This window comes from Zalophus californianus, chromosome 2 (genome assembly GCF_009762305.2).
Source record: "Zalophus californianus isolate mZalCal1 chromosome 2, mZalCal1.pri.v2, whole genome shotgun sequence".
Classification (NCBI taxonomy): domain Eukaryota; kingdom Metazoa; phylum Chordata; class Mammalia; order Carnivora; family Otariidae; genus Zalophus; species Zalophus californianus.
This window is the reverse complement of record NC_045596.1, coordinates 2047305-2068402: the sequence shown is the minus strand read 5'-3', so window position 1 is coordinate 2068402 and position 21098 is coordinate 2047305. Positions and strand designations below refer to the sequence as shown.

Below are 21098 nucleotides of genomic sequence, written 5' to 3'. Positions count from 1 at the left end.
GTACGAGGAGAGACCTGTCATACACAGAGGTAAATGTAGAGGATGGCTGTGCAGGCCACTATTTGCAAAGTTTGTCCCCCAGCACAAAGCAGCGAACCTCAGTCCTGAGACAGAAGTGACTTGGAGGAAGTAAGCCTAACACCACAAATTCTTTCCTAAGTTATCTTTCCCTCTCCCCCTTACATAGACCCTCTTGTTGCCACAGATGCTACAGGAGATATGAAGCAGGGGACAGAAGTTAGGTTCGGGGATGAATGCCACAGCACCTCATGCACAGCACAGGGCCTAGGAGGGTCCCGCATTCACCTAAGCCCCATTCGCCCAACCCTTGCCTGACATAGTGAAGGTGGGATTTAAGGCTTCGTGCGACTGGGAAATGCTAGCCAGGGGCCAGCAGTACACTGGCCAGGTGTCAGACTGCAGGCTCGCAGAGAGGAGGACTTGGGCCACTGCCTTCAAGCTCAGGAGGCAGTGGCCCTACGGCCCAGGATGAGCACTGGCGGCCCAGGAGAGGGCAGGGCCCTGGCCGGTAACAGCCTGCTGCTGGGTGTGAGGCGGAGCCCACAGAGCAGGCCCCGGGGGGTGGGATCACCCCTGCTTGGTGTGTGTGCTCAGTAAGAAGCGGGTAGGGAAGCAGAGGCCACCAGCAGGACCAGGCTGTCCCTGGCCCCTGGCCCTGTCGCCAGCCGCGGCAGCACAGCCCGCACCCCCAGCCGAGACAGGTGGGCCCAGCAGCAGGTGTGCCCACCAGAGGGTCCTCACCACGCCATCCACAGCGAGGACTAAACCCAGATACTCACTACAAATCTGCTATGCACTTTTTCTAGGATTCTCTTTTCGCTGAGAGCCATGGCTTCACCTTTCCTCCTCTTTATTCTGTTTTTCTCCAGCTTCTTACACGCATACATCTTTCCTGTAGCCCGCACTTGACACGCACAAACCTAGTTTAAAAAAGGGAAAGAAAGTGTTCTACACACCTGCCACCTCGGGCCGCCGCCGTCACCACCGGCAGCAGCAACCAAGCCCCACTCCCTCCATGATCAGCCCCACAGGTGAACGGCAGGGAGGGGCTGGTGGCCGCAGGGGTGGGGCGGGGGTCCCGGCTCTCCCACAGGGGACCACAGCACGCCAGGCCGCCAGGGTCTCCCTGCATCTCTCAGCCCCTGCACAAGAGCCACAGTGTTTGAGAGTAAACTGATTCCTCTTTCTTTTAAAAGTTTAAGGATATAAGAAAAGATATTGCATAGAGTTCATAAACTTTCATGTATTTATTCTACTTAGTTGTTAAAAGACTATTTATACATTACTTACCTTCCCACTAGGAAAAAATTTCCAAAATCACAGAAGTGGAGATGGGGCTATAATGAGCTCCCAAGTACCCATCCCACAGCTTCTGGGCTATCAGCACGAGGCTGCCTTGTTTCCTCTGACTCCCGTCCACTGCGCGCGCGCACACACACACCCTTCATACCACAGACACACTGCCCACACACACCGACCGCACACCACAGGCATGTACGCGCCCCACACACATAACACATGCATATACCACACATACACAGACACGGTTACTTTATAAGCAAACAGAAGACATGATATCATTTTAATCCAGGAGTAACATGATTTTGATGATAAAATATAAAGTTCGTTGTGCAAAATACTGCAAGTATTAGTAAGGACAATGATAAAATTCACTGAAATCCCAAGATAACTGTATAGGCTTCTGAGTCCTCCTGAATTTTGGGTGGGGAACCTGACCTTATATTATAGAAAATATTTTACAATCTCCTATTTTCATCTTCCAGTGTGACTGTTTCCTCATCATTCTATGTTCTCCCAATATCTGACTACTCCAAAATTTCTTTAGTCATTTTCCTACCATTAAGTCTCAGCACATAAATCTTGGCATATCTCTTTATCACTAACTTAAGACAAATTCTTTAAAGTGCAATTGCCAAGTCGAAGAAAGAGAAGGGAGAAGAGGTAAGGGAGCCAGACTCTGCACTCTCAGCTGGACACGAATATTCCTTTGCTGCTCGCAACCACCGTGGGAAGCAGGGATCTTCTCCCTGTCATGATGAGGATGAGAGGAAGCCAAGGTCACACGGCGGAAGCAAGGCCAGCTGCGCCGACAAGCCCCCTCCACGGCACTGTGCTGCCTCTAGAGCCATGCACACAGAGATGCCACCGGTTCTCTTTCCTCGGCGCCACCGCAGGACCCCACAAACCTCTTCTGGAGGACTTGAAGCCTAAGTGAAAGCACTGCGGTCGACAAAATAAGACCAAAATGTTTGCCCTTGCAAAACCACCGGAAGAGGTGTTAGCATTTGGAAAAAGGAAATCCACCACTGGAATCTGGATTTAAAAGGCACTGAGGCTGTCCGCATTAGGGTCACAGGGCTCCCTCTGACAGGGATGCACAGTGGAAATGGACTGTTCTGCTCTGCACAGACGCGATGTAACAAATAGCACATCCAGAACAGGTCTGTGAAAAACCAGAACACTTTATCCATCTGTATAATCTTTTGTGTGGAAACACAGTAAATGTGTTAAAAAATAATCTATAAATATAAATATACCAAGTCTTTCACAACAGTTAAAATTTGCTAACACGTTACTACTGGGTCCATTTCTAGAACCTCCATGTGGCTATAACTAGAGCTACATTCTTTTGTAAACAGAAGAGCTTGAAACATCCTCTGTTCTTGGACAGAATCTGAGTTTTATACTTGGACATCATGAAAGGCAGAGTAGCACGAATTAAAGAGAGTGAATAACTTTCCTGCTTGAGGAGGTATTCAAACAGAGGGTGGATTTCTTACAGAAATCTCTATCCTGGAAGGGTTACAACAGCATTTGGTTGGATCACTGGAAATACTCTAACAGGTCTCCAGAACTGTGTCAGGCACAACATTGCTGGTTCTGAGGTACTGGCGACATGGGCCGATGTCTCCCTCACCCAAACACAGAGGTAGGAGAGGCCTCACTTGTGGGACAAGGCCTCTTAGGTCAGCTTCCTAATCCACATTAAGGGAACTCTGGTGGCTTTGGTTTAGGCTTTCCATGGGAATTTGGGAGCATGGGTGATTTCGATCACATGCGGGCAATTTCACTTGCTTCTGACTACACGTGCAGCTTTGGTTCTCTGTGGCTGTCCTGGCTCTGGCTCTGGGGAGTTATAAATGCTAAAACTGAACATGACCGCTCCAGATAATCAATGAGGCACCTAACACCTCTTTAAATGACCTAACCAGAACTACATGTGATTCTTGGTCCACCCCACACAATAGTCTCTATCTCGGAGAGCCATCATGTTCAAAGACCATCTCTCATGAATTTGTGGGTAGTGTCCTTAGGATCTTCCCAAATTTACACATTTTCTAGTATCTTTTGATATAGGTGTGGGAGCACATACATGTCCACACAGAGTTGAGATAAATAAGCACATTTAATAATATACTCTGTACTATATGAGCTTTTAAGCTAGTCTTAAATTAAGGAAATAGAGTAACAGATTAGACAATATGGAAACAATCATCTTTTCCATCAGGACAAACTGAGATTGAATGTTGAATAATGGAATGCGGGAAACAACTTCTGTACGAAACATAAAGTGAAAGAAAAAAATCATGAAGATAGTGAATTTTTTCTTTCCAGATCTCCGAATCTTTTAAAAGCAGGTAGCAAAGTACCTTTTGTTTGTTCAATCTTAATTCTTGTGGTTGGCTAAATCATTCCCAAAATACACAGTAAGGAAATAAATGTATTGGTAAAGTTGACACATCATGTCTCTCAAGTACCGCGCTGTCTTACTTTTCTAGTCACGTTATTACTTACCTCACCAAATCCGCCTTTTCCTAGAACTCTGTAATGCCTAAATGTGTTCTTTGTTACTGGTTGCCTAATTAATTAAAAAAGAAAAAGCTTCAGATGTCACATCACATTGTTATTTTAAAGCAGAAAAGCCTACCTAGCTCCTATCCTGGCCTTATATATGACACCGCACTATTCAAAGGGAGTGCCCGGGGCAAGGGTGCCCATGCTCAGGGACCGTGTCTCCCTCTAGTGGGACACCTTCCATTACGCTAAGAGACATAAGCGCATGTTAACATTAAGAATTATTGAAAACAATGAAGATAGATCTAGAACTGTCCAATTATCCTTACTAATTGAAGGAAGGTCAGCAACTAGTTCACATCACGACATATGTATGTCCTGGGCCTATTGGAAAGCTGCAGAGGAAAATGACATATCTACAGTGCACCACCCTGTGGAAAAAGAACCTCAAAGAGGTGTTTATACTCAACATCTCAAAAGAAACGTGCATGAAGTAGAACTGGAAGTCTAATCAATCAATAACCATTGTAACAACCACACTTACTGAGCACTTACTTTGTACAATTGTACACCAAGCTATACACAATCCTCAGGCAGCCCAGCAGCGCAGTATGCTGGATTCTAGAATTACATCTATTTTCAAAAACAGGGACCTGATGCTCATGAAGGCCAAGTCCCTTGACTGAGTCCACGTGGCTAGTACCACAAGACTGAACCAGTGCACATCGGATTATATTTCTGTGAATCTAGGATATGTTTTATCTTCTAACTACTGTGCTCACAGGGCTGAAGAAATTACATAACACATATTAATAATTTCTGTACAATACCATATCCAGCCCAAGATTTCCAATATTATTTTGACAGATGGAAAAGCATACATCAATCAGTACACATTCTGAGAAATTACTACTTGTTTTTGAATTTTAAATTAGAACATACCTTTCCAGCCATTTCCACTGTAGAAATCGAGAAAAATATGGGCTTTCTTGGTATTCCCCAAATGGTTCTCCACTTAAATAGTTATGGATAATTCTAGAAAAAGATTTTACATAATTATATACGTTTGTTGCATTACAATATGAAAACAACTATGTTTCAGCACATTCATCAACACTGGGTATGGGAAGTCAATCATTTTACACAATTAAATATATTAAATTTTGCAATTATAGAATTCCACACTTGTTTCTAATGTTATTAGTAAAAATATGAAGGCAAGAATTCAAAAGAAATGAAATTGTTTACCCTCCCAATGTATTCAAGGGGTGTATGTGTAGTGTGTGTGTGCATGCACCCAAGCACATGTGTTTCAGTAGGGATTGTAAACATTTGGTATGTAAGATTAGAATGAGTATCTAAATGATAATAGTCATGTTGTACAAAATGTTAATATGTGACCAACCTTTTTTTAACATTGAAACTAAAACACCCGATGAACTATTTTATGCTATATATTTCCAGAAGAAATTTTATGCAGTTAGCCATGCTTCTAAAGTTTTATTTAGAATTTTATAAAATATATAGTTTTATTTTATTACAGAAGTAATAAAATTCTTATTCGTAGAATAGATGAGGGACAGAATGTAGTCAATTTTTAAAACAGCTCATTAGTCAATAAGCATCTAAGAAGTAGATTGCAAGCACTGTGCTGGATGTTGGAGGGAAAATGTCCAATGAGGCCTACATCGAAGAACCTACCAGCTTGGCCAGGGAGATGGGTAAGTTAGTGCACTGTTAGAGAAGAGTGTGCCATGCCTGGTGTGCCCAGAACACCTCCCCTAGGAGAGGTTATATTAGGGACACTTTGGTGAAGTTGGTGTCTGAGTTGAAGTAGAAGTCATCCAGATGAAGGAAGAAGGAAAGGGTCTCCCAAGCATGGACAAAAACCCAAATGGGAAAAGATCAGAGTTTCCATGGGGAATTGCTAGTAGACCAGTAACTCAAGAGGCTTCGGGAACAATTCCAGCATTTTCACTGATTGTAAGAATTCTGAGCAAGCCACTTGGTTTCACTTTATTTTGTAAAAGGAGGTTATTCACAAGTTCTTGGACTAACTAATATTATAGCACAGCGATTCTCAAAATGTGTTCTGAGGATCCCTACGGATTCTGAGACCCTTTCGGGGGGATGTTTAACAATGAAACTATATTTGTAGTAATGCTAAGACATCATGTGCCTTTTAAAAACTAAAAACCTCATTTTCACAGAGGGGTTTTCCAGAAGCACAAGACATGTGACATCATTGCTCTGATGGCAAGTGGAATGTTTATGTCTTCTTCTTTTTAAAAATGTAAGCCACATACACAAAAGCTCTTTGGGTCCTCAATCATTTTTAAGAGTATAATAGACGTTGGAAGATGTCCAGACATCAGAGGGTCTGACATGGCTGCTACATACAATCTGACACCTGAGCACTGTTCTGGAGGCTGGCTACCTGGACCACCTCCTCCTGTCCTAGTGGAGGGAGAGGGAGGGCCTGCTCCCTGCCTCTAGGAACACCTTTCCCTCCTAAGCACGTGGGCAGCCCAACTCCAAACCTTTGTGGACCAGGGCAAGGATTCTGATACTGTCGGCTTAGTTAAATCATCTTTGTAGAGGTGTTTGCATATTTCTATGAGAAGAACCACACACTATCAACTTATTCTAATATAATTGCATATTTCAGTCTGTATAAATTAATATGCTGATGACTACAATCAACTTACCAGTGCTTCTCAATTTCACTTCCTAATACTCCTTAACTCAAAAACAACAGACTCTGCCCCACTGCTCTAGTCTGGGAAATAAACCTACTGCACACACCTTTTTTTAAAGATTTTATGTATTTATGTATTTATGTATTTATTTATTTGAGTGGGGGTGGGCACGAAGACTCAGCACTGAGAACAGAACCCAGTGCGGGGTTTGATCCCACGACTGAGATCCTGACCTGAGTGGAAACCAAGAGTAGGGTGCTTAACCAACTGACCCACCCAGGCGCCCCCCCAACTGCACACATTTTTTTAAAAGTTATAACATTTAAAACTCTATCAGTTCCACATTGGTTTTTAAGATAGCCATCCTGGGGCTCCCCACCAACCATCACACTATGCTTGCCTCTCAATACAGCTTCTTACAGAAAACAGCAGGGAGCCTAAAGGAAACTTTTTTTTTTCTTTAAGATTTTATTTATTTGAGTGAGAGCGCAAGAGAGAGCATAAGAGGGGAGAGGGTCAGAGGGAGAGGCAGACTCCCCACTGAGCGGGGAGCCCGATGCGGGACTTGATCCCTGGACTCCAGGATCATGACCTGAGCCGAAGACAGACGCCCAACCAACTGAGCCACCCAGACGCCCCTAAAGGAAACATTTACGTTCATTATGCAGCATCAGTACTCTGGAATCCAAAATGAGAAGGAAGGCTTTCAGGGCAATCAAGGTTGCAGCAATACAGAAATGAGCCAGAACAGTAGGGAATTCTGAAAGTCCTCATTTCTGCACCGCATCGCGCTGAGGTCCCCCGTTAGCCAGTGCCTGGCCCAGCTGCTGGCAAACGACAGGCACTGAATAAGAATGTAAGGAATAAACCGCCACCAGTCGAGTGAACTAATCCAAACCGACAGAGGGGGGACTGAGTACTAAAACTTATTTAAATATGAGAGACTTTTAAGTCCGTATCTCAAAGCAGATACACAGAGAAGGAGGCAGACCTGTGGCCAGTCTGATACAGTCGTGTACACCACCCCATTCTTCAACAACAGGACGGAACTGGAAAAGTGCCTCATCAGAGGGTTAAAAATATGAACAAATTTAGTGAAGAGATGTATCAGTGAAGAACCCTAAGGCTGGAATGGGGGAACACATGGTAACCACAGAAAAAGGAAAGAGGCCTAGAGGTAAAAAGAGAAATCAGGAAACCAGCTGGCAAGTGCTAGGGAAGTGAAATGCTGTCCCCACTAGAAAGCTGGATCCCAGCGACAAGGCACAGGAAGCCATGGTGCGAACACGCAGCGTGGACCCAGGGGCGTGAAGGGACCCTTCTCCTCCACGGCCCGGACCAGCCCTGCTAAGCAGTGTAACTCCCCGCAACCTCAGGGACACGCGGAGATGGGTCTTTTCTCCTCAACAATGTGTACTTTCTCTGCAGGTCAAAGTGGAGGTGTGGCTATTCCCTGGCACATGGGTGCTTGGTTTTTGGAAGGGATAGTCATGATGATGTATGCTATGGACTGAATGTGTGTCCCCCCAAAAGTCCTATGGTGAAACCTAATCCCCAAGGTGATGGTTTTTGGAGGGTGGAGGCTCCCTGAACGGATTTGGTTTCGTGCTCTTATGAAAGAGACTCCTCCCTGGCTCTTCCTGCCACGTGAGGCCACAGAACGCTGAAGAGGGGCCTCACCAGAGCTGGACCACGCTGGCGCCACGACCACGGGCTTCCAGCCTGCAGAGCTATGGGAGACAGATGCCTCCCAGTCTGTGGCATCTGTTACAGCAGCCAGACAGACGGAGACAATGTGCTTCTGGGAGTGACCTTGAAAAGGTCAATGACACATGGCCTGCCTCGCCCCCATGAAACTGTTCCTGGAGGAGGCCCCGCTCTGCTGTCTGTGAGTGCGCCAGCACAGGAGACGGTCTCCAGCCTGCGGCCGCCCCCTTCTTTGTCACCATGACACCACTTGGCCAGGCTGTGGAGTGTTGAAGTGGAGCCCTCCATCCCGCTTTTGTCTCTAGGGTGTCTTCCACGGGGGCCGGGCCAGACCCTCAGCCCACGATGGCATCACTGAGGCTCTGCCCTACCCCCGTCATCCTCAGGAAACATGGATGGGGCAGTGTTACTGCGCGCTGCGTACGAAAGAGGCAGCTGCTGGCTGGAGGCACAGTCACACGGAAATGACTGAGCACAGGGCCGGCCTGGCTGCCAGCACCCTGTCTCAGAGCACAGGGGACATACCCTCCACTCCACAGTTGCTGATCTGTACACCAGTGAGCCACACACTTGCCTCAGAAACAAAATGTAGTTTCTTTGGTAATTCTAAATCACAAAGGGATAGTTTGGGTGGCACAGAGTGACCGACTAGCCTAAAACCTTGTTCTTCCAGTTGCCAATGCCCACCATTGTAAGCAGGAGAGGGGCTGAGCCGAGGTGCCGGTGCCAGACAGGTCTACACCCACACTGTGGATGTGCCCATCACACAGATGTCACCACTAGGAGAGGCCACCACTGGGGCCTAACGGGATCTAGCGCTCTTCTCTGTGTCTACAAGTTAACATAAAAATCTGAGAAAGGAAAAACACAAATTTGAAGTGACTACTTAGGAATTAATTCTCAGATTTTTTTCTAGTAGTTTCTGCAAAATGAAAATGGAACCAAAAAGTGATCAGTTTTAAAAGTGGGATCTTCGCAAAAGTTGCATGCAAACCAGGTTGATGACTGCCCTCTTTGGGGAATGCACCCATGTGAGGAAGCTGGCTGCTCAGTCCTCAAGCAGAGGGGCCTGGGGCAGGTTACCAAACCTTTTCTGGCCTCCAATAAGGATGACAGTCGTGGCCGCGTCATGGATTACTAAGAGGAGTAATGCATTCATAAGCGTTTATCACTGTTGTTCATGTGAGGACTCCCATGTGAACACTTGGGAAGTGACAGAAAGGGCACCTGGGAACAAGGACCAGGGAGTGGGAGCCATGAGGACCCTCTCCCTGGCCCTCCTGGGATGAAGTAGCAGCCATCCTCGGCCAGCCCCTCCCCCTGCAGGTCTTTGTGCTCCCTGGCCGCCTCCTCAGCCTGCAGGGAAGGGTCTCTGTGAAGACTCTTCTTGTGGCCCCAGGCTAGGAGAGGCGCCCTCAACGCTCGCTCCCTGGCAATTTATTCAGCACCTGTGGTAGGCTGAATAATGAATGACCCAAACACATCCAGGTCCCAAACCCTGGAACCTATGACTGTCACCCTCCATGGCAACAGGGACTTTGCAGATGACTGAGTTAAAGGGCCTGAGATGAGAAAATGATCCTGGATTATCTGGGTGGGCCCTAAATGCCATCACACATGTTGTTGTACGAGGGAGGCTGAGGGAGATGTGCACATACAGAGTAAGAAAAGGTTTCCTAAAGACAGAAGCAGAGAGAAACTTGAGGATGCTGTATGGCTGGTTTTGAACATGGAGTAAGGCGCCATGAGCCAAGTAATGCATTCCTAGAAAACAAGAAAATGGATCCTCCCCTAGATCCTCAATGGAGCAAGGCCCTATGGACACTTTGATTTCTGCCCAGCGATACTGCTTTCAGACTTCTGACCTCCAGAACTGAAAAAAAAAAAGAGATGCGTGTGGTTTTAGGCCATCAAGTTTGTGGCAATTTGTTATGGCCGCAATAGGAAACTAATACAGCTCCCTAGAAGTAAAGAACCAACTCATTCCTGTTTATTTTATTCCTGGAAACTAGATCAATGACAGCACATAATAGGTGCTTAATAACTATTTTCCCAAAAAATAACTAATAAGCCAAGGCTCTGCAATTCATATTTTCTTAAGTCACGTAGGAATGAAAACTCAAGTCAGCAGTGTTTCGTTTTGCTCTCTAACATAACCTCAACCCAAAGAAGCAAACTATTACTGTGACTTGAAATGCTTCTCCCAAACAGATATGTTGAGTCCTAACCCTGGTCTTTGCAGCTATAATTAGTTAAGATGCGGTCATACGAGACTAGGGTGGGCCCTGATCCAATGGGACTGGTGCCCTTATAAGAAGAGGAGAGAACACAAGGACAATGACAGCAGAGACTGAAACGCTGCAGCTGCAAGCCTAGAAACAGCAGGGATCACTGGCCTCCACCAGAAACAAGCAGAGCCGAGGAAGGATCCTGTCCTTGAGAGACCTTGACTTCAGACTCCCAGCTTCCAGAACTGTGAGAATAAACTTCTCTTGCTGTTTTTTTAAGATTTTATTTATTTATTTGAGAGCAAGAGAGAGAGAGAACAAGTGGCAGAGGGAGAGGGAGAAGCAGGCTCCCCATTGAGCAGGGAGCCTGATGCGAGACTTGATCCCAGGACCCTGGGATCACGACCTGAGCCGAAGGCAGATGCTTCACCGGCTGAGCCACCCAGGCGTCCGGAGAATAAATTCCCGCTGTTTTATGCCACCTAAGTTTGTGGAATTTTGTGATGGCCGCCCCAAGAAACGGACGCAGCACCTGACATAGAGCCGGCACTCAACCAGCCTCTGTTGAACGGCTCTTAGGATAAACAACACCCGAATGCTGCATGACTGGACAGAGGACTCCGTGTTCTGGGCCAGATCAGTCCAGAAACCATTCTTTCTCCCTGTGTACCTCAGGAGCCGGATTTAGTCAAAGTGCTTTCACTTAGAATTTCCCTGTCTGTACTGCAAATACCTAGAGAAAAGATATTTTCAGCAAGTTCCTAGGGCTTTAAAAAAACATTTTATGGGAATCCTTACATCCCAGACATATGCATTTTAGAAGGCTGAGCGGAGGGGCCAGGGGCCTGCAAAACCATGCGCATACACTGGCTCTCCACGATGTGACCCATTTCAGGGTGTCCCTTCTGTCTGTATAATTATCACCCTTCGTGTATCTCTTTCTAGTGAAAGTGACCACTTTAGTTTGGAAAGTCCTGCAGTGAGAGCTGGTGTCATGCAGAGAGAGCCCCTGTAAACCTCCCGTCTGGCATCAGCCACACGTCTGGGCAGGGTGGTGCCAGCCACTTACCTGGTGCATTCCTCAAAGTCGTCCTTGCCGGGGTTCTGCTTCAGTCTCAACCGACATTCTCTCAAAACATGGGAAGGTATTTCTGGTAAAGGGACTGTTGACTTTTTAATACAGCACAAACCAAATGCATAACAATTAGTGATTTCATAATTTACCAATTGTAAACAGAACCTAAGGCTTACTGTAAGAAAAAAGTACAACATCAAGTGTATGAAATAACAAGTCAAAGTGCCACCTTCACCCGCCACCCCGCTGTCATTTTCCAGAGTTCACTGTGTTGTCCACCTTTTCAGATGTTTTCCTGAGCAAATCAAATCAGAGCGAAAAGCAAGGTTTTGGGGAGGTATTTGTACACCCATATCCACAGCAGCATTATTCACAATATCCAAAAGGTTGGAGCAACCCAAGGGTCCAGTGACAGACGAATGGATAAACACCATGGTCCCTCCATGCAGGGGAATGTTACTCAGCTTCAAAGAGGAAGGACGTTCTGACACCTGCTACAACAGGAATGAACCTTGAGGACACTGTGCTCGGTGAAATGAGCCAGTCACAAAAGGACAAATACTGTATGATCCCACTTCTGTGAGGTCCCTGAAATGGTCAGAATACTAGAGATGGAATGTGGAATGGTGGTTACCTAGGGCCTGGGGGAGGGGAAAGTGGGAGCTGTGTTTAACGGGGACAGAGTTTCAGATTTGCAGGATAAAGAAAGTTCGGGAGATGGATGGTAGTACAGGCTGCCCACCAATGTCAGTATGTGTAATGCTACCGAACTGTACACTTAGAAATGGTTACAATGATCAATTGTATGTCTCTTTTGCCATAATTAAAAATATAAACACATACACATGCACACAAAGCCTCAGAAATAAATAATTTTTTCTCACACAAATGGGATAAAAATACATATGTAGTTTTATAAATATGTGCTGCTACCTAGAGAGCTACCGTATTTTCTTAAAGACTGCATGGTTTCCCAGAGTATACGCCTATCTGTCCTTCTTACACATTCTACCTGCCCATTTTCTCCACTGCAGACACCACTGTCATGAACATCTTTGTACAACTGTGTTTTTATAAGACAGATTCCTGAAAGTAGAATTACTAGCTCAAAGGATACATGTCTCTTAAACATTGATATTTATTGCAAAGCTGACCTCCAAAAAGGCTCTACCACTTTACATTCTCACTAATATGTCCCTACCTGCCCGCTTCCCATTCTCTTAACCCTCAACTAGAGAATTCTGGAGAAAGAAACACATAACAAAACTACTATCCTGATTTATTGAAAAAGATACCCAGATCATGTTCAGTTATACATTTAATTTGTCATTAGACTTGAGAAATGCATTCTAAACTGATTTCTGACAGTGGTATAGCTGAGTTAGCACAGCAAAACTGTGTTTTCTACAAATCAAAGAAACACTTCCATCAAAGTTGAACTAGTGATAGAAATATAAAACAATATAGAAAATTCACATTTAAAAAAATGAGCAATATTGTTATAATTAATAATGATTAATAGGTGTCAATTAAAAGGTCTAACAGAAGTGAGGCTTTTTCCCATCTATACTATGTCTGCCTTCGGCTCAGGGTCCTGGGATCGAGCCTGTGTCAGGCTCCCTGCTCAGTGGGGAGTCTGCTTCTCCCTCTGCCCTTCCCCACCCCCACCCCCTCGGCTTGTGCGCTCTCTCTCTCTCTAATAAATAAATAAAATACTTATTAAAAAATAAAAAAGAAGGAGAGATAAAGAGTTTTCCAGGCAAACAAAACCAAAGGAGCTCATCATCACTAAACCAACGCTGCAAGAAATATTACAGGGGACTCCTTGAGTGGAAAGGAAAGACCAAAAATGACGGTATGAAGGGACGTAATACAAAAAGCAGTAAAAATGAATATTTCTGTAAAAAACAGTCAAGGAACTCACAAAATAAGAGGATGTAAAATATGACACCATATACCTAAAACGTGGGAAGGAAAGGAGTAAAGAATGGGTTCAAACTTAAACGACCATCAACTTAATATAGACTGTTATATGCAGAAGATGTTATGTATCGACCTAATGGTAACCACAAATCAAAAACCACTAATAAATATGCAAAGAATAAGGAGAAATAAATTCAAATATATCACTAAGGAAAACCAGCAAATCATGAAAGAGAGAAAGACAAGAAAGGATCAGAGAAAATCTTCAGAAACAACCACAAAACAAGGAATAAAATGGTAATAAATACATATCTATCAATAACTACTTTGAACATAAATGAACTAAATGCTCCAATCAAAAGACATAGGGTGTCAGAATGGGTAAGAAAAGAAGACCCATCTATATGCTGCCTACAAGGGACTCATTGTAGACCTAAAGACACCAGCAGATTGAAAGTGAGGGGATGGAGAAATATCTATCATGCAAATGCTTGTCAAAAGAAAGCCAGAGTAGCAATACTTACATCAGACAAAATAGACTTTAAAACAAAGACTATAATAAGCAACAAAGAAGGACATGATATAATAAATAATAAAGGGGGCAATCCTACAAGAAGATATAACAATTATAAATATTTGTGCATCCAACCTGGAAGTACCCAAATACATAAAACAGTTAACAACAAACATAAAGGATCTAATCAATAGTAATACAATAATATTAGGGAAATTTAACTCCCCACTCACATCAATGGACAGATCATCTAAACAGAAAATCAACAAAGAAACATTGGCTTTGAATGACACATCGGACTAGATGAATTTAACAGATATATTCAGAACATTCCATCCTCAAACAGCAGAATACACATTCTTTTCAAGTGCACATGGAACACTCTCCAGAATAGATCACATATTAAGCCACAAAACAAGCCTTAACAAACTTAAAAAGATCGAAGTCATACTGTGTATCTTTTCTGACATAACACTATGAAACTAGAAGTCAACCACAAGAAAAAATCTGGAAAGACCACAAATACAAGGAGGTTAAATACCATGCTACTAAACAATGAATGGGCCAACCAGGAAATAAAAGATGAAATAAAAAAGCACATGGAAACAAATGCAAATGAAAACACAATAGTTCAAAACCTTTGGGAAGCAGCAAAAGTAGCCATAAGAGGGAAGTTTATAGCAATACAGGCCCACTTCAAAAGGCAAGAAAAATCTCAAATAAATAACCAAACCTTACATCTAAGGGAGCTGGAAAAAGAACAACAACAACAACAACAAAAACCACCTAAAACCAACAGGAAGAAGGAAGTAATAAATATTAGAGCAGAAATAAATGATATAGAAACTAAAAAACCAATAGAACAGATCAATGAAACCACAAGCTGGTTCTTTGAAAAAAATCAATAAAATTGATTAACCTCTTATTTGGATAAAGGATCCAAATAAATAAAATCTCAAAAAAGAGAGGATAAATACCAACAAACACCACAGATGTACAAACAATTATAAGAGAATATTATGAAAAACTGTATGCCAACAAATTGGACAAAGTAGAAGAAATGGAGAAATTCCTAGAAACATATAAACTACCAAAACTGAAACAGGAAGAAACAGAAAATCTGAACACACCAATTACCAGCAAAGAAACTGAATCCATAATAATAATAATAATTAAAAAAAAAAAAACCTCCTAACAAACAAAAGTCCAGGACCAGATGGTTTCACAGGTGAATTCTACCAAACATTTAAAGAAGAATTAACATATATTCCTTTCAAACAATTCCAAAAAATGGAAAAGGAAGGAACATTTCCAAATTCATTCTGAGGCCAGCATTACCCTAATACCAAAACCAGATAAAGACACGACAAAAAAAGAGAACTACAAGCCAAAATCTCTGGTGAGCACAAATGCAAAAATCCTCAACAAAATACTAGCAAACCAAACCCAAAAATACATTGAAAAAAATCATTCACGATCATTCACAATCAAGTGGGCTTTATTCCTGGGTTGCAAAGGTGGTTCAATATTCACAAATCAATCAATATGATATATCACATCAACAAGAGAAAGGATAAAAACCATATGATCATTTCAACACAGAAAAAGCAACTGACAAAGTACAACATCCATTCATGGTAAAAAAAAAAAAAAAAAAAAAAAAAAACACCTCAACAAAGTAGGTTTAAAGAGAACACACTGCAACATAATAAAGGCCATACAGGAAAAACTCACAGCTAACATCATCCCCAATGGGGAAAAACAGAGCTCTTCCTCTGCAGTTAGGAACAAAACAGGGATGTCCACTCTCACCACTTTTATTCAACATAGTACTAGAAGTCCTAGCCACAGCAATCAGACAAGAAAAAGGAATAAAGGGCACCCAGATTGGTAAAGAATTAGTAAAACTTTCACTATTTGCAGATGACATGATGCTATATATAGAAAACCCTAAGGACTCGACCAAAAAACTACTAGAGCTGATAAATGAATTCAGTAAGGTTGGAGTATACAAAATTGATGTATAGAAACCAACTGAATTTCTATACACCAATAATGAAACAGCAGAAAGAAAAATTAAGAAAACAATCCCATTTATAAATATGCCAAAAACAATAAAATACTTAGGAATAAGCTCAACCAAGGAAGTGAAAAGCCGGTACTCTGAAAATTTTAAAACACTGACAAAAGAAATTGAAGACGATGTAAACAGATAGAAAGATATTCCATGCTCATGGATTGGAAGAACAGATATTGTTAAAATGTCTAAACTACCGCAAGCAATCTACAGATTTAATGCATTCCCTATCAAAATATCAACAGCATTTTTCACAGAACTAGAAGAAATAATCTTAAAATTTATATGGAACCACAAAGACCCCAAATAGCCAAAGCATCTTGAAAAAGAAAAACAAAGCTGGAGGTATCACAATTCCAGACTTGAAGATATAACACAAAGCTGAAGTAATCAAAACAGTATGGTTCTGGCACAAAAACAGACACACAAATCAATAGAACAGAACAGAAAACCCACAATTATATGGTCAATTAATCTTGGACAAAGGAGGCAAGAATATGCAATGGGAAAAAGATGGTCTCTTCAACAAATGGTGTTAGGAAAACTGGACCACTTTCTTACACCATACACAAAAATAAACTCAAAATGGATTAAAGACCTAAATGTGAGACATGAAACCATAAAAATCCCAGAGGAAAGCACAGGCAATAATTTTTCTGACATAGGCTATAGCAACGTTTTTCTAGATATGTCTCCTGAGGCACGGGAAACAAGCAAAAATTAAGCCTTGGGATTACATCAAAATAAAAAGCTTCTGCACAGTGAGGGAAACAATCAACAAAACAAAAAGGTAACCTACTGAATGGGAGAAGATATTTACAAATGACACATACAATAAAGACTTAGTATCCAACATATATAAAGACCTTCTAAAACTCAACACCCAAGAGACAAATAATCCGATTAGAAATAGGCAGAAGACATGAACAGACATTTCTCCAAAGAAGACACACAGATGGCCAACACACACATGAAAAGATGCTCAACATCTCTCATCATCAGGGAAATGCAAATCAAAACCACAGTGAGATACCACCTCATACCTGTCAGGTGGCTAAAATCAACAACACAAGAAAGAACAAGCGTTGGTGAGGATGTGGAGAAAAAGGAACCCTCATGCACTGTTGGTGGGAATGCAAACTGGTGTGGCCACTGTGGAAGACAGTATGGAGGGTCCTCAAAAAATTAAAAATAGAAATACCATACGATCCAATAATCACACTACTGGGTATTCACCCAAAGAATATGAGAACACTAATTCAAAGGGATACATGCACCCCTATGTTTATTGCAGCATTATTTACAATATCCAAACTATGGAAGCAGCCTGAGGGTCCATCGACTGATGAATGGATAAAGTAGAGGTGATATATATATACACAATGGAGTATTATTCAGCCTTAAAAAGAATGAAATCTTGCCATTTGCAACAACATGGATGGATCTAGAGAGTATAATGCTAAACGAAATAAGTTAGTCAGAGAAAGACAAAGACCATATGATTTCACTCATATGGGGAATTTAAGAAACAAAACAAATGAGCAAAGAAAATAAGAGAGAGAGACAAAGCAAGAAACAGACTCTTAACCATGGAGAACACACTAACCAGAGGGAGGTGGTGGGGGGATGGATGAAACAGGTGATGGGGGTTAAGAAAGGCACTTGTTGTGATGAGTACCAGGTGATTAAAATTAAAACTTAAAAAAAAACTCATGGGGAAAATTAAAACAATGTTTTATGTTTTGACTAATTATTGTGAATACAGTCATAAAATAATGTCAACGTCAAAATTATTTTTAAGGTAAGAAAGGTTTATTTCTATTGTCAAAAAAATAAAAAATATAAACCTATTCAGTGATTTCAGTTCAAAAAAATGGAAATAGGTATCTTCCCAATTACTGGGGGTACCTACAAATATGTGGATGCTGTAGCAGCTGTGTTGGAAAAGAATGATCTAGGAGCCATGGTACTGATGCTGGAGGCCAAGGCAAGTACAGGCTTAAGAGTCAAAACCTATCTGGTCTGAAGCACACCTCTGCCACCACTGGTCGTGTGTGTATCTTTGTGCTCACTTGCCAATCCACTGGCCTTCCCCCGTGCCCCGTCCCCCCGCCTCCGCACTCTATCTTCTGCACCAGTTAGCTTCCCCTTCTTGATGGCCCTACCATCTTCAGTGAGCTGGGCTCAGAATCTGCACATTTTGGACTCATTCTCACTACACTATTCTCCAACCCCAGTCTCTCCACGTTTGATTCCTAGCTCTCGCACATAACAAGCTGTGTAACCTTTGGTGAACCACTTAGCCACTCTGATGTTCAGTCTTACCATATGACAATAGACATAATAATGTACGCACCTCACAGGACTGTTGTATTACACGTACACGGCCTAGAGCAGTGTTCACTAAGTGTTAGCTCTCCCTGTTACTGTTCTCCAACCCTACAACACAGGGGCCTGCCCAGGGTTTAGGACTTCCAATAGCCTACAAAAGGGAAGTCCTGTGAAGAGAAGCGGGTTACGGCTCTAATTTCAGGGACATACTAAACTGTAAGAATCTACTAATGAAAAAGCATAAAACCCAAGACCCATTAAAGCTGTTAGGGAAAAAACTGTTATTTTCAGTCCAAGACAGATAAAATTCTCTAATGCTGTATTCTGTTTGAGGAAACACAGAAACTTTTAAATTCTTTGAATTAATTTTCTAAGAGATTTGTTAATTTCCTCATCCACTCAAAAGAAAAGGCATAAGAGGAATATCTATAGGAAATTAAAGATTTTAACATACTTGTTATATGTTATCCAACTAACTAAGAAGGGCTACGTCCTCTAATTATTTAAGTAAGCACTAATAAATCTTTGCATCTAAGGAAGAAAACACACCTCGGCACCGAAGAACATGTCTAAGATCTGCAGTCCACAGTTTCTCCGGTCCTCATCTGCAGCCACTTCATATTCCGCCTGACGGTATAGGGGAGAACAAAGAAAACTAGTAGTGGAGCTTCTTCACTGACTTCACAGTGTTTCGAATTCTCTGACATACAGAATCAGCTGGGTACCCTGAGAACCACAGAGTAGCTCTAATTGATTTGATATTGATCCAGTATCTGCAGCTCTTCTTTGGGAAAACTAATGGCAATGAAGGGGAAAAAGTTTTCTTTGAGGGGTGAATAATAATGCAGTAGCGCAACACATTCCACAGTGCTCTGTCATATTACACTTTCAGCCCTTCAGTGTGGCCAAATAAAACAGAATCAAATAAACAGCTTGCATTGCTCTAGGCAACATCATTTTTTAAGAAATGTCCAAGAGGCACGTGGCAAATCTGAGTGCAGAGCTCCCAGAGAAGTCAGAGTTGGTGACACCAAAGCAGGAGACGTCCCTACGCAGGTGTCAGGCGGGGGACCGTAAGAGAGGATACCACCACGTAGGCCAGAACCCAGAGGAAGGGTCAAGGCAGAACTTGATCAGTATCTAAACCTCTACAAAGGATACGCAAGGAAGAAACTGAAAAGAGAGAAAACCCGAGGAGAGATCATAAAAGCCTGGCTAGGAGTATTTCAAGCAGAGGCTATTCCACAGTGTCAACAGACTTGGAGACTCAGGCACGAGGAGGCCTCAGTGAAGCCACTGGATCCTGCAGGTTGGGGCCTGAGAAGAGCAGCAAAGCTAACAGCCAGATGGGCTTGGAGAGATTGGTGAGGAAACCAAGACTGAAGGAAGTTCATGTACTGAACACATAAAGTCCTTGTGGGCAGGAGTCGGACCTCCAGAATACTTGATTCTGCCTCCTCCCGTGGGCCCAGCACAGGAGCCACGGCTGACAGGGCTGACGACCGGTCAGAGCCAGCTTCATGTTCTGTGTTCAAAGGCACTGAATTCACCCGACTAGTAACTAGACCCAGCTGACTTAGAGAACCTTCCAGCCTACGTTCTGGATGCTGGATGGCATGCAATCAACGGATTTTGTGATGGTCTTTCCACGTGCCAACCTGGCAGGAACAATGTCCAGTAGTTATTCAAATACTAATCTAGTCATTGCTGTGCTGGTATTTGTAGGTGTGATTAAAGTCTTTACCAGCTGACTTTAAGTAAAGGAGATTATTTTAGAGAATCTGGGTGGGTCTGATTCAATCAGTTGAAAGGCATTAAAACCAGAGTTTAGGCTTCCTGAAGGAATTCTGCCTGAGGACAGCAGCAGCTTCACTCCGTGTTTGGAGGATTCCCTCCAGTCCTATAGATTTAAGACTCTCCTAACCAGACCGCATGATTGTGTAGGCCAATTCCTTGCAACAAACCTCTTAATAAATCTCTCCCATTGGTTGTTTCTCTCACTGAACACTAATTGCCAAAGATGCCATTAATTCAGTCAACAAACACTAAGCAGAAAAGAGCAAACAATCATGCCAGGTGCCACGGGGGAAATAGATAAAATGTAGTCTCTCCACTCCCGAAGCTCCAAGAACCTGCAATCATATACCACAAGGACAGTCAAAGCAGCGAGGACTGTGCAAACGGCATAATTAGGTGTTATTTATTAACCCACACAGCTGCCGCCAAAAATAAAACAAAACACAGAACAGAACCTGTCACTGAAGTCAACTGGCAGTCACCTAACAAGTAATAGGTCTCGTGTCACTATGAGAAGATCCAAACCTGAACAAATGTTAACAACGCAGTTTAGCCATTTTGAAATAAAGAACTGTAGGTCCCTAAATTTTTAAAATAGAGCAGCTTGGCAAATATAACCCAATACACTAAGCCACATCTATATTCTACTCCCGGAACTGACAAGGCCTGCCCCACAACACCAGAGTTCTGGCTTAAAAAAAAAAATTACCTCCTTTCAAAGCCTTGTCTTATTCTAGTAGAGGCACCAGGAAGGAAAGGGCTGGGGAGCTCCACAGAGCATAGGCAAGAGCCTCAAATGTTTTTCTGAAAGAATACAGGCATACCTCGTTTTATTGCGCTCTGCTTTGTTGCACTTCACAGACACTGCATTTCTTTACAAATTGAAGGTCTGTAACAACACTGTGGCCAA

General features: G+C 42.7%; 1 protein-coding gene across 7 annotated transcripts in view; it reads right to left on the bottom strand.

The window, feature by feature from the left end:
* The window catches only part of GRK4 (G protein-coupled receptor kinase 4), a 97945-nt gene that overhangs the window by 42462 nt on the left and 34385 nt on the right, over positions 1-21098 (bottom strand). For 5 of the 7 annotated variants that reach the window (XM_027598975.2, XM_027598976.2, XM_027598980.2 and 2 more), the window contains 5 exons: positions 18941-19018; positions 11541-11641; positions 4780-4872; positions 3838-3901; positions 801-941 (listed from right to left, as the gene is read on the bottom strand). In XM_027598975.2, coding sequence (XP_027454776.2) covers positions 801-941; positions 3838-3901; positions 4780-4872; positions 11541-11641; positions 18941-19018 — 477 coding nt within the window. The remainder of the gene's footprint in view (positions 1-800; positions 942-3837; positions 3902-4779; positions 4873-11540; positions 11642-18940; positions 19019-21098) is intronic. The other 2 variants (XM_027598974.2, XM_027598977.2) reach the window with 1 other exon arrangement.